General features: G+C 41.7%; 2 protein-coding genes across 2 annotated transcripts; both read right to left on the bottom strand.

The window, feature by feature from the left end:
• Positions 1–4446: 4446 nt before the first annotated feature.
• LOC112558127 (neural cell adhesion molecule 2-like) lies at positions 4447–6348 on the bottom strand. Its single transcript, XM_025228344.1, has 5 exons — positions 6339–6348; positions 5802–6002; positions 5454–5582; positions 5091–5206; positions 4447–4596 (listed from the first exon to the last, which is right to left on the bottom strand). The coding sequence occupies exons 1-5, from the start codon at positions 6346–6348 to the stop codon at positions 4447–4449; spliced, it is 606 nt and encodes a 201-aa protein (XP_025084129.1).
• LOC112556582 (collagen alpha-1(III) chain-like) lies at positions 5781–11478 on the bottom strand. The gene is made up of 10 exons (XM_025225730.1): positions 11340–11478; positions 10979–11167; positions 10428–10643; positions 9959–10010; positions 9483–9617; positions 9085–9201; positions 7427–8152; positions 6852–7010; positions 6192–6451; positions 5781–6002 (listed from the first exon to the last, which is right to left on the bottom strand). The coding sequence occupies exons 1-9, from the start codon at positions 11343–11345 to the stop codon at positions 6387–6389; spliced, it is 1665 nt and encodes a 554-aa protein (XP_025081515.1). The 5' UTR covers positions 11346–11478; the 3' UTR covers positions 5781–6002; positions 6192–6386.
• Between the last annotated feature and the right edge of the window lie 1572 nt (positions 11479–13050).

The raw sequence follows: 13050 nt of genomic DNA, 5'->3' as shown, positions 1-13050 counted from the left end.
CGTGTCAGGGTTTTATGTTTGGACATCTTAACACGTGACCTTCTTAGACAAAATATTCGGTTGACCCTTCTGATACCAATATTAAAAAAGATTCATTGGAATGCACAGAATGACTTTGACCTCAAAAGGCATATTCAACAGCCTGGTAACAGAAAACATAACGAGTATACATGTATGTATTCAGGACTACTTTATCTCTGCTTGTAGGTATAATATAATCCCAAGGAGTGGAACTTTCAGACGACCAATAATTTTACAACTGTATCTCGCACATTACATATATGTATTTAACTATTATAATATATGTCTAGAAAGCGTTCTTCTGTCGTCTTGAAGAAGAAGAAATAATAGTAAAAGAGGAAAACAAACAGTCAGTCATACAGACATACAGAGACAGGCAAGCAGACAGTAGGAGCGAGCAAAATGTACTATCAGTTCGTGGTTAGACTGATCACACGAGTGACTATGATTAAGACAAGCCGTAATAGTGATAAGAGTTAGTAGGCTGATTGGCTGGATGGCTGGATGTCTCACTGGCTTCTTGAGAGCATAACTCAGTCATGACAGGAACAAGAAAAAGAATGTTGGCCACAGATTTAAAGTACATTCGTAATGATTGGCCATAAAGAGATCAAGTGAGGGGTCAGATAAAAACAGAGTGACACCATTTTCCTCTCTTTAAGAAATTTTTAAACTCGATGACAACTCCCACAAAGCGTCATTGGAAAGATAACAGTTAAGCAACATTCGCGCGCGCGCGTGCGTGGTTAACGAGGGAGTACGTCGCAGCACTGGTCCAAATACAAGAGACAGAAGGTATGATCGTCATGACACAGCACAAAGACAGCAGGTGAGGCCTTCCCCATGATTCACGGAAAGTATAACAAGGGAACCATTGGAAAACAGTGGGTCAAAGAACGATGTTTGCCAAACATCAACACAGTTTATATATATATAAATACACAAACAGCGCAAGTATAATCAAGCTTTATTTTTGTAAATTAACGAGCGGACTTGCACGCTAAGCGATGTACACATCTTGCCCCGAAGACATCAAACTGGTCAAGGGTCTTTTCACGACTTGTCCAAAGCCAGGACCACAGCACTCAGATTCTCAGCTGCAGACCTGATGGTACAAAGTGCGCATTTATAAGTATAACAACAAGAAGAGAAATCGCTTTCAAAGGATGAAAAAAAAAATCCCTTTGTCTGATAATTATTAAATGACTGCATTTTAAGATACCCTTTTAAGACAAAAGCTGAAATTCAATGTTAGCAAAAGTTTGTTTTTATGAAAAAAAAGTTTTTATTTGCAGACGTTGGTATAAGAATGTTTTGTTTTGCAGTGTTACCAACTTTTTATTTAAGAAAAATTTAGCAACACGTATTTCAGGACAGAGCTAAAAACGCACACATCTTTCTTGAGAACTATGCTCGGAGAGTACACTTTAGCGATGCTGGCGATTTCCACTGTGTTGCATTACTAGTGTAAGTGGACATTGAGCAAACAACTAAAACTAGACAACGTAGTAGATTAAGATGCGTTTCTCTATCAAAAAAGTCAGTCAAGTGTTGTCCACGTTTGGCTAATAGCCACCTAGAACTTGTAATGAATATCTCAACTGGAAGAATACTATTGTCAGATTATGCAATATTCTAAATGGTCCATCTATTACTGCCTGTATATAGCTCTCGGGACCGAGACAAATGTCTTATAAAACACTACTTACGCCAGAGACACGATGCCGTGTGCAGAATTGCTTTCGAAGGGGAGAGAACTGAACTTATTTTCCCACACTACTGTCGCAGACTTTGTCTCACCGAGTACACCTGCATGGATGGCTGACCGGCAGATGGAGGATCTCTGAAAGAAAAAAAGGTATTTGCCTCCTGACTGCTTCAGTGTCTGCTGCACATTCGCACTGTGTGACTGTGTAACGGCAAAACCCTGTGTAACTCAGAAGAACCTTCCATGTTTGCTAGATGTTCTCACCAGAATCTATGCCATGTGTACATAGTTGTTCCACTAACTGTTATAGTTCTACAATGACTTGAAAATATGTAGACACATATTATACCGGCACGTTTGCTATAATAAACAAATATGAACAAAATATTCTCTATGACTTCATGCCTGTTCTGGAGAACGGACAATCAAGACACATCGATAGTTTGTCCAAATCAGTTACGGAAACAAATGAACCTTCAAACGAGATTCACCATAAATTTCCAAGATACAAACCAACCGTCAAAACTCATGAATGCAACAGAAGCAGAGAGTTTTCGTCTTTAGTGGTTCTGAGACATGGGCTTCACAGGCAGCATCCGTCTGGAGTTATAAGCGGGTACTTTTATGAGTTAAGGTCATTCTATCTACAGCTCTGATCAGTAAGAGTTGTACATATGTAGCAGACATGTGCTGTACATTCACAGACTGGCTTCTGCCAGCAGCACGAGGTCAGCATGAGGTCAGGTAACATGCGAGATGGAAAACAAGAAAGTGGAAGAACTCACGACACTGTAGAACTTGTTTCCGTAGACAGACTCATCGCTTGTAGTACAGTTGTCTGGACAGGTGGCGCTGTAATGACATGCCATGGTATAAGAAAAAGACTATTATAAGACTATTATAAGTATGGAAATATTACGTGGCACATAAGCCCATGATCGCACTAAATCCTTTCTTACAAAGTCCATTTACTTCATCAGGGCAATGGAATCAACTTGTTGACGGAGATGTTCCCCACAGCGCGCATATATGTACAGAAGAAATCCGCATTTATTGCGTTTACGCATAGTGTGAACGGTTTATTGCGTTTATCTAAAGGAGAAATGCATACTTGTGTAAGACCAGACACACAGAAAACCCTTATTGTGTTAGACAGGTGCTGTGCGTTTCTTTCCACTTCAAAACAGTGATTTGGTTTTGTTTTTTAGGAATCGTCAGTGGTTGAAGCTTAAACATCTTCCACCAAATCTGGCTAGCTGAAGGTACATGATAAAAGTACTTCCCTCACCATGACGGTGTAGAGGAGTGAAGTTGACGTGAGATGTTCGAGTCCTCACTTTCTCATTTCTATCTTCTCTAAGGGCGGCACCCATCTTCTCCAGTCGCTGCCTTTACCTCCCTCAACGCTGTACCCGACTAGCGTGCTACCTTCTAAAGTCGCTGTAACCCTCGCCTTATACAAGCAGCTAATCATGTGACAAAGTAAGCTTGTACCTACTGACAGGACTTACCCACAAACGCTGACTGTGCACACAGAGAAGGTGGCGTTGCACGTGACTGTCCCCAAGTTCTTGTACACTGGTGACGAAAATAACAGCCGGAACTAATCATCGACTTGCATTGTTTCCACATTTTAATGATTGTTTCTTGCTAACGTGAAACATAAGTTACCCAGGCATGTGTCTTAAGAAAAATATACACTCGCATCCACACACAGTTTACATGTGATTCAACAAACAAAACCGTTGATGTACCCGAGGTGTCCTGAGACATACTCGCAGCTCTCACCGTAAGTGGCGTCCTCTTGGCTCCCCAAGTAATTAGAGGCCTGACAGCTGTACACCCCGACATCACTTTCACTGGTGGAGGGTATCAGCAGGCGGTGTGAGCCGCTGCTCTCATCCGGGATACGCACGTACTTGCTCACCCTGGAGAAGTCCAATGGAACGCCGTCTTTTGCCCACGTGACATTCAGAGGCTCGTCGCCACGCACGGAACAGTCAAAAAATAACACCGGCGTCAGCGGCGTCAGGTCGGGGACCAGGGTAGACGTGGGGGGCACTGAGAGGGCAAAGATCGGACAGAACGAAGTGGGAGTTAACATCTATTATCTGATTCAACCTTCTAAAGAAAAGCACGAAAATATAGTGTAGGTGTGCACAGTTTTGTTTTGAAAATAACAAAATATATGTGCTGCTCCTTGTTTTCAGTTCTAAACATCTGCATCAAACTTTTCCAAATATTGTGTGAAAGCAATTAAATTTTATTAGAAGACAATAAAAACTGAGTTGTTATAAAATAAAAGTAGCGTTTTGAAAAATTCCATGCAGACACACCTTTCGCTTTTCAACATACATTAATGTAGTCAATTCTATAATTATTTACAACACAGACAATAATGGAGTCATAATTAGCACATACAATGCTGCATTATCTACATGATTGTTTTACACAAATGCCACAGACAAGCCTGAAACTCAGACACGCCATACTAATGAACTCTACGAACATGTAAGTTTCAAGTCTGACAATTAACGATGAAGTCTGTAATTAAAAAAATAATATCAATCCAAGACTGGAAAAAAACGCGTGTGCAATAGTTTGGTGAGCAAATCTCAACACAAATGGTTTGAAGCGAGTTTGTGTGATGTGGTTTTGAGATGTTGAAATCACATGAAGATGCGAGAGATAAGTACGAGTGTGTGTCGGACAAGACATTAATCACCCTGCACGTTGACATGGAGTGTGACCGACGTGTGGCCGAACTTATTGGAGGCGGTACAAGTGTAGTCGCCGCCGTCAACTTTTCTGATGTCCTCGATCTGAAGCTCCTCTCGGCTGTCTTCATACACGTGAGAGTCAATTCTCTAGAATCAGATGAATAATGAAAAATAGTCGAGGGTCATTCAGGACAGTTGTAAACACCAGTTTTATACTGAATTGGGAGAACAGAAGGCGGACAAGAGGTAACAGAACAGGCATTCTTAACGCTGTTGATTATAAATTATATAAATAGTTGCGTTTGTCTAAATCTAGCCAAGGTTATACAGAAACTGGCTTCAGCGGCTGAAGAATACAAAATGGTACCTCATATATAAAATTCTTGCGTAGTTCTGCAGAATGTCCGCTAAGTGGAGGAGATAATGCGAACAAAAGATGATTTAAAGGAGGCGTACAGTGCTTATTGCAACGTGTACAATGTATGAGTAACGAGACAGTATTAACATTTGTTTTTCATCTCTTTTAAGATATAACAAAAGAAATGTTGCTGAGTTTTAAGTTTTCGTTTTGACACAGCTTTAAAGTGCAGCAGCGTGAATTCTATGACATCTATTGAATGGACGAATGAAAAGCTACCTACGTTGTACGCCCAGTGGATCTGGGGCTGGGGAAGGCTGTTGCTACGACACATTAAGGTCACGTTTTGGCCCTCCAGGACCGTGATGTTTCCTGAAGTCTCGGTGATGTAAGGTTTAGCTAAAAACAAAATGGAGCACGGCACGAGAGAGATGAAAGACGAATAAAGTTTAAGTCTGAAACAATGCAAGATTATCTGGAATAGCAGACTCTCTCGATTTATTTCTGTATGGAGTCAGGTCAGCTTTGATGGCAGGCACATATCGTTCACCTAAAAATAGTTTTCGTTTGTCTGTCCTTCCCTGATGATACTGACATAACTGTAATAGTAAACAGTTTTATTTATCTCCCTTCCATCTTTATTTACGTCCCTTTCCACGTCCTTCAGCATGCGTCAATTCGGCTGACGTCATCTTCCCAGTGACGTCACTTTTAATGACGTCGGCTGAACTCTGACCTACTACTACAGAAATGTCACTGATGACAATGTTACAGACTAGTGACAGAAATGAGACTATGACCACTGAAACAGAACTGTCACTGGTGACACTGACACAGAGCTGACACTGATGACACTGACACAAAACAGAGACTGATGACACTGACAAAAGAACTAAGACTGGTGACACTCACACAAAACTGTCAGCTGCTCTTCATACGTCTCCGTCTCAATGCCGTTAGTGCCCTCGCAGATGTACTTCCCGGCATCGCCCACCCGCGCCTTGTCCTTGTCGAGGATAGAAAGACCGCTTGTCTCCCGTCACCCCTGACGTCACGACCTGGCGTATGCCGTTGTTAGACACGTAGTACCAGGTGATGGATGGTGGCGGATCGCTGCTGAAGCGACATTCCAGTCGGAAAGGACTTCCCTCTATCACCGTCAGGTTCTTGGGCGCTGAGGCGATGATCAGGTGCTCTGCAGAAAATAGAAACAAGTCTCTCAGAGCACTGGCGAGGTTCTGCTTGAAATGATGAGATGCTGCAGTCTGTCGATGTGTGGATGCACAACTGTAAAGAATATATACACTGCACATACAATGAAGTCATGAGAGATGATGTACAAAGTACACGCAGACTAAATAAAGTGTTAGTGTGGTTGGCTTACGCAGTACTCGCAAGTTGAAGGTTTTGGTCGTGGCGCCCAGACGTTGGTTGCAGTGCACGTTACGACACGTGCATCACTCAGTGTGACGTCAGAAATGAGCAGTTGGTTTGTCTGGACAACGAAGCGTGGATCGTTAATAACATCAACCGGTTGCCATGACACTGTGGCAGGAGGGAAGCCGTCAGGTGCGCAGCTTCAAGGCCACGGACTGACCTCCGCCACCTTCACGTCCACGGACAAAGGACTCAGTTCGGGTTTGCCTGTTGGTGGATGAAGCAGACGACAAACTAGTAAACAATGACACATACAAACATATTCATAAAATGCTAAGTATCGTCTGCATTTTGTTGTTATTTAACAGCAGAACAGCAGTAGGAACAGGGTAACATTAGTGTCAACATGATAACAGGACAGAGGACAGGTAGTGTCCAGCAGAACCTGAAATGTCTTGGACCGAAGTGGAGAGAAATGATCACGAGAAGCTTGAAAGTCCACAAGGAGATCGAAAGACTGGTTCTGATCAGGTGGAGTTTCGTAAAATGTGTAATAAAGTATCTGCTTCGTTCCTTCGTATCACAGATAGCCTTACAGTATTGCCGCAGACATGAAAAAGCAGTTTGTTTTTGTACTCAAGATAAGAATGTTGCTTAAGTCACTCACGCAGCGAGGTGCAGCAGCTTTGCATGCCTGGAGACCACACCCCTGCCTCTCCTTTTTCTCCTTTGATACCTGCAGGACCAGGTGGGCCATCCTTTCCCTGAGAACCGGCAACTCCTGGAGTACCGTCTGAACCTTTCTCACCTTTTTCACCGGGATCACCTGATGGCCATAACACATACTTAGTCTGGTTGACTCGAACTGTACTTACTGTCACATACTTACACAACACAGAAATAAGATTGCTGAATACTATTTTTATTTCTCATCACCTAATCAAGTATCCCTTACTTTTGCGTTGATTGGGCATATACTAAATTCTTAAATTCAAATACAGAAACAAACAAGCAACGAGTAAGCGTGTGAGTAAAGGATGTTACAATTACAAAGTCTCTTTACCGCTTTCACCTTCATAATGACAACAATGCTAGTTTTAACTGTTACTGTTAATAAAGATGTTCAAGAAAATTATAATAATATTGTTTACAACTGCATAATTTTAATAACTGACGGATGCACATACATTTACTTCATCTTAATTATAAAAAAAAAGAAATCGTAGCACCAATGCTTCTCACCTGTACTGCCCTTTGCACCCGGGATTCCCACATCGCCCGTTTCTCCCTTTGCACCTGCAGGACCAGATGGTCCCATTGGACCAACATCTCCCCGTTCACCTTTCTGTCCAGCAAGTCCATCGGCGCCAGTCTCTCCTTTAGCTCCTGCAGGTCCATCTGGGCCAATAGGTCCCGCACTACCGGGATCACCTTTTGCCTGCAGTGCCGGGATTTCCCCTGTCTCCTTTTCACCTGTCGGTCCGACTTGGCCTGTAGGACCTGCTTCTCCAGGATCACCTTTCTGTCCTTGGGTTCCATCAGCGCCCTTATCTCCATTGTCACCAGATGGCCCCTGGGGACCTGTTTGTCCGACGTCACCTTTCTGCCCTTCGATACCAGCTTTTCCCTCTTCTCCCTTTGGACCAGAGGGTCCAACTGGTCCCAGAGGGCCTGTTTCACCACGGTCCCCTTTCTCTCCTGGAGTTCCATTGGCTCCTGCGTCTCCTTTAAGCCCGGAAGGACCTGTGGGTCCCGAAGGGCCCACTTCGCCAGGCACACCTTTCTGCCCTGTAGGTCCATCAGCCCCATCGCTCCCTTTTGCACCCGATGGACCAGTTTGCCCTTGTGGGCCTGTTTGTCCCGTGTCACCTTTTTGTCCTGTTGGTCCATCAGCACCTCTCTCTCCCTTTGGACCAAGAGGGCCCACTTGACCCTGGGGACCTATTGGCCCAATGTCGCCTTTTACACCTGTTGCAGATTGGATAACAGTAAGTATAAAAAACAAATGAATCACGCATTTTCCGAAGTAGGCTCAGTACACTTTACACAACTATAAACATAACACGAACATAACAGATAAACATAAACCTTTGGACAAAACATAACAAGAAAAATACAAAGGACATAACAACATAACATCAAAGTGTAGAAGATCTTGCAATCAATGAGTGTCCAAAAGTACAGTAGACATCATCTACACGCAAAAAGCACATGGTCCTTGGGTTGGACAAAGTGAAGATTGCGTGGTCAGTACAGCAATCACAGAAAACTTAAATTTTCTGTAAATTGGAGATAGTAAACCCCGAGAAACTTTAGCCAAGATGAAGGAGGTTGCATAGACGAAGATCGTGTGGAGCAGGAATAGAACAGTCTGGAAAGCTGGTAAGCGACGCAGCAAACAACAACAAATGACAAAAGAGATCAAAAGTCGATTGAGATTCACGACTGAGACGAAATGATAGTCACTCTAATGTGAAATTATACTGATTATGCAGCATTCTTCTGTCTCTCTCACCCTCCTCTCTTTCATCATTGTGTATTCTCTGTTTATATTATCCTTTTGACGGCCCCACGGTCATGGTGTGACGCAGCAGACAAAATGAAGCGGGTCCCTAAAGCTACATCTCTGATTGCCTTTGTTCTTTTCCAAAGTATCTTGTTTCGACACTGGTTGTGAATGGCATTTTAGATATGATCACAACTGATTTACTTTTCAATGTTAGATTCACTTGACCTCAAGGGAAAACGATAATGCTAGTCTTACTGCGATGTCTGTAAACAGATTGGTACAGGTACACAGACTGTATTTTTATATCATGATTTAGGAAAAGGGAAGATAATAACATGAAAAATAATGCAAAGTATATTTATTAAAACAAAACAGAAGTGATAAATCTCACCATTAGATCCAGCATCTCCCTTGTCGCCACGTTCACCTTTCTCACCCCCAGCCCCTTTGCTGCCAGCTTCGCCTGGCACTCCTTTCTCCCCTTGCTGTCCAGCATCCCCTTTGATACCTGTAAGGGTGTACATGTGCTTCAGCAGTTTAGTGCCTCCTTATAACTACACTTACTGTTGTAGATTTACAACTAATGGCCAGTTAACGAGAAGGGCTCTCTGCATCCTTTATTAATTGAAGGAAAGCATATGGTCGCACCACAAACCGTGTGATTATATGTTATCCGTCTAAATAGTAGATAACGTGGATAACAATTTTGTCCACGTTTGTAGAGAGTAAGACTGCATCTGCAACAAGAATAAGGGTTAGTTTGAAGGCAACACACAAGATTTTAATTACCCTGTGGCCCAGCGATGCCAGCCTCGCCTTTGCTTCCATCTGAACCTCGAGGACCGATGTCACCTTTTAAACCTTGACCTCCGGCTGCACCTTTTATACCTTGAGCTCCGGGATCACCTTTTTGACCTTGTGGACCTTACAGTCATAGGAAAAAGAGACAACTGATATGTTCCAACAGAAATAATTTACCTTTACTAAATAGCTGAATTAGTATTTAAGCACGTTGACCTCATTGTCTGACATTTTCAAAGTACTGTCTAGCACATCCCTGCATTTTTGTCATAGTTCTTTCTATTATTCTTAAATTTATTAATTTGTATTACGTTCCTGAATGTGTCTTTTCTTGAACAGCAAAACGTTGTTTTGGTATAATTTTAGTATAATTAACTAACGGAGAAACGTAAATGAGGGATCATTGTGAAAGATTTGCCTTACAAATAGATATAATTTACTGTCAGACCGCAGGAGATACTAACCTGGCAAACAAATCTTGCTGGCATTTCCGCAGTATCGGTCAAATATTGCAAGCTGTTGTAAACACAAAGATTATACTTGAGCTTTAAACTGTAGTTCACATATGGTCGCATTAAGGTATATTCGTGTCTGATTGATTGCGGGTATTTGAGTATATTTTGTTCATGGCTGAGGTCATGAACGGGCATCTCTCTATTTTTCTCTCTTTTTGGCAGTTAATACATTCTTAGTAAATACAATTCTTATTGGAAGTGATGTTGACATTCTGTACACCCACATAAGTAAAGTTGAAATACTTGGCGAGGAAGAGGAAAAAATAGGAAGACTTCATGGTCTGTAGATGACAGAGAGTTACAAGGGCAAAGAGATGGAAGCAGCTTGGCTCAGGTACAAAACGATTGAACACCAGGAGATGCGGCGCAACAAACTCACGAGGCAACAGTCACACCAGGTTTTCTTACAGACATTTACCTCTTTCTGTGCCATTTCGTCAAAGATAGATCCAAGTTCATCGCCAGGGCTCTGTCTTTTTGACCGTTGTCGAGTGCTTTGACCGTCAGGGGGCGCAGCCCACGCATGTAACTGCAAGTATAACTCCTGTCGTCTGGTGTCATTAACCATGCCATCACTTAGTCTCGTGAGAATATCAGCCAGTTCCTCCACGACAGCATTTCTTACAGTGGTCCGCTAGATAGAAATGGAAACTTGGCGTTTGACTAGAAATGAGTAGTTCAAAATGTTTACTATGATTTACTATTAAAGCCGTTAAATTGTCTTGATACTAATTAACAAAACGATGCTTTTTGACTCAAGATACCGTACATGGTAGGAATTGTTAGATATTCTTGAACATCCTGTCACAATGTCATTTCATGTCACACACAACCACCAACACCACCACCAACTGCAAAACGTGTTTTAATTACGATATCAACAGTACACATATAAAACTTTCAGTGTTTGACGGCAGTTGAGACATTGGGTAAATAAAGTATAAGAGAGGTATAAAACTCCGGACTTACAAACACATGCTCGTTTGTTGTCTCTAGGATCTGTATTCTGTTGTTGGTATAGACCGATAGGCCGATAAAGGCTGCTGTGTGAAGCACTGTCACGACAAGCAAGACTGGTAACAGCCCCCTTGGTCTCTCCTGGCGTCCCTTGTGCGTCACTTCCTCTTTGGTTGGAATCTTCGAGGGACGCACTCTCGACTGTGAGAAGAAGAGATTCGAAGCTTTAGTTGTTTGTTGTTTTTTGTTGCTGTTTTTTTTTAAGCAAGGAGACTGTGTGGCTAAATAAATGCCTTGATCTTCTGTTTCCAGACATCAAGCTTTTCATCAGATAGCCAGACGTACAAACGGACAAATATGAAACTGTACAAACCTCCATTCTGCCGTTTGCTTGCTGTGGTCAATGTGGATGGTGGTCAGCCGCTTGCTGTTGTCAACGGCAGACAAGGAACGTCAGGAACTGAACGTCAGGAACTACCCAACAGTGCGTACTCGGTGTTATCTGCACCATACTGGAAATGAAAAAAACGGCAAAGATAAAAGTGAAATACTTAGCTGCATAGTCGGGTCAGTAGATAACGAAGTTAGCCGCAGGTGTCGAGAACGAAGGACTGCTGGCAGTGACAGGCAGCACTGTGGAAAGTCTGACATAATGATATGCAAATTTCTGCATGTCATGAATGTTCTACTGCAATCATTCTTTAATGACATGACAATGTCATATGACATTTGTAGGCCGAAAAGGCATTTATCTGATCTTATAATCAGTTTACTTAGCTATCATGACTTTGAATTTTCATCACGATTTTGTGATCGTGTCTTAAAAGTCCGATGAGCTAAACGTTGATAACAATGCATCTATCAATTGTAGTTTAAAGATTGTTGACAAATGGTGAAGTTATCATTGCATATACAAAGGAATTCCACATTTCAAAGATTTTTCTGCTGAACAAATTAACTTTAGTTCTACAATATGTCTTTCCAATTTTAAGGAAAGACTTCTCGCGACTCTTTGTGCAGGTATGGAAGGATTCCAGGCACCAAACCTTCAGTACAGAGTGAGGCAAGGAACGTAGGAACCTCACGGGAATAATTCGTGCAAGAGAGATCGCGGAAAAAAATAAAATATTTCTGTGCACTAGAAACTTCTATAAAGTCAGACATCATTAAGCAAATTTTCTTCTTTAATCTAAACGATCTGTTGAAAATTATGATGAAGACTTAAGCAACTGTGAAAAAAATATACCAACTAAAACAAAGATCCATTTGAAGTAAAATCCCTCGAGAAGAGGTAAGTAGAGCTTTGAGACATGCAAAAATATAAAAAAAACTTGGAAGCGTGGGATTTATTACGACCCTCTTAAAAAAAGATTACCAATTAGATTTTATGAGTTTTGCAAGCTTTGTAGAGGCAACAAAACCAATAAACCATTTTAAAGTGCGAAACTGATCAGGGCTTCTGCAAAGATACTTAATTAATATATAACAGAAGGGTGCATAAAAACTGGGCAAATGAAGTTTAGTATCTTCTTGGTTTGCCCTGGAAGTTCAGTCCAGACGTCATATTTGAGTTGAGTTCACTGCTTGCAAAGCCATAATCTGATTTTGTACAATGACCCAGAGGGTCAAGTATTCGGTTGTCAAAATTTTGAATAAAAAAAATGTAAAAACAGGAAAAAAATCAGTTTAACTATAGAAAAGCAATGTCAAAATGAACTTAGAATGGCTTCTTATCGTTCAGGTTAAGTTTTATATAGTCATATTGTATTGTACATTGCCACTCCTAGTACATGCTCTCATATTTTTATCCTGGCTTTATTTTTTGTTCCTTTTCGTCATGACACAACGCTGATAATGTAAGTTTTGTGTCAATAAGCCCCGTTATTTAAAAATTTTGTGTGTTGTAATGGGATCTCACCTCTGACCTATCTGTAGGTCGTGTTTCAGTTCACTCCAGGGACCGTAGTCACGAAGCAGTGGCAAATACTGATGAGCCTTCCCTCCTTCACATTGGCGGCAAGACTTAGTGTGTCAAGATAAATATAAACATGCAAATGCGTGGGGTTAGTGTATGTCACTATGAC

The sequence above is a fragment of the Pomacea canaliculata genome, linkage group LG2, assembly GCF_003073045.1.
Source record: "Pomacea canaliculata isolate SZHN2017 linkage group LG2, ASM307304v1, whole genome shotgun sequence".
NCBI lineage: Eukaryota > Metazoa > Mollusca > Gastropoda > Architaenioglossa > Ampullariidae > Pomacea > Pomacea canaliculata.
The sequence above is the reverse complement of the archived record's forward strand: the minus strand, read 5'-3'. Positions and strand labels throughout refer to the sequence as shown.

What these genes read in the sequence shown, in the direction of transcription:
- LOC112556582 (XM_025225730.1), bottom strand. An exon ending in CAGCAAGATTTGTTTGCCAG is followed by an intron (nt 9,618 to 9,958) that starts GTTAGTATCTCC and finishes TATGACTGTAAG; the next exon opens with GTCCACAAGGTCAAAAAGGT. An exon ending in GGGTGCAAAGGGCAGTACAG is followed by an intron (nt 7,011 to 7,426) that starts GTGAGAAGCATT and finishes TATGGCCATCAG; the next exon opens with GTGATCCCGGTGAAAAAGGT.
- LOC112558127 (XM_025228344.1), bottom strand. An exon ending in TCGACAAGGACAAGGCGCGG is followed by an intron (nt 5,583 to 5,801) that starts GTGGGCGATGCC and finishes TTCTGTCACTAG; the next exon opens with TCTGTAACATTGTCATCAGT. An exon ending in AGATCCACTGGGCGTACAAC is followed by an intron (nt 4,597 to 5,090) that starts GTAGGTAGCTTT and finishes ATCTGATTCTAG; the next exon opens with AGAATTGACTCTCACGTGTA.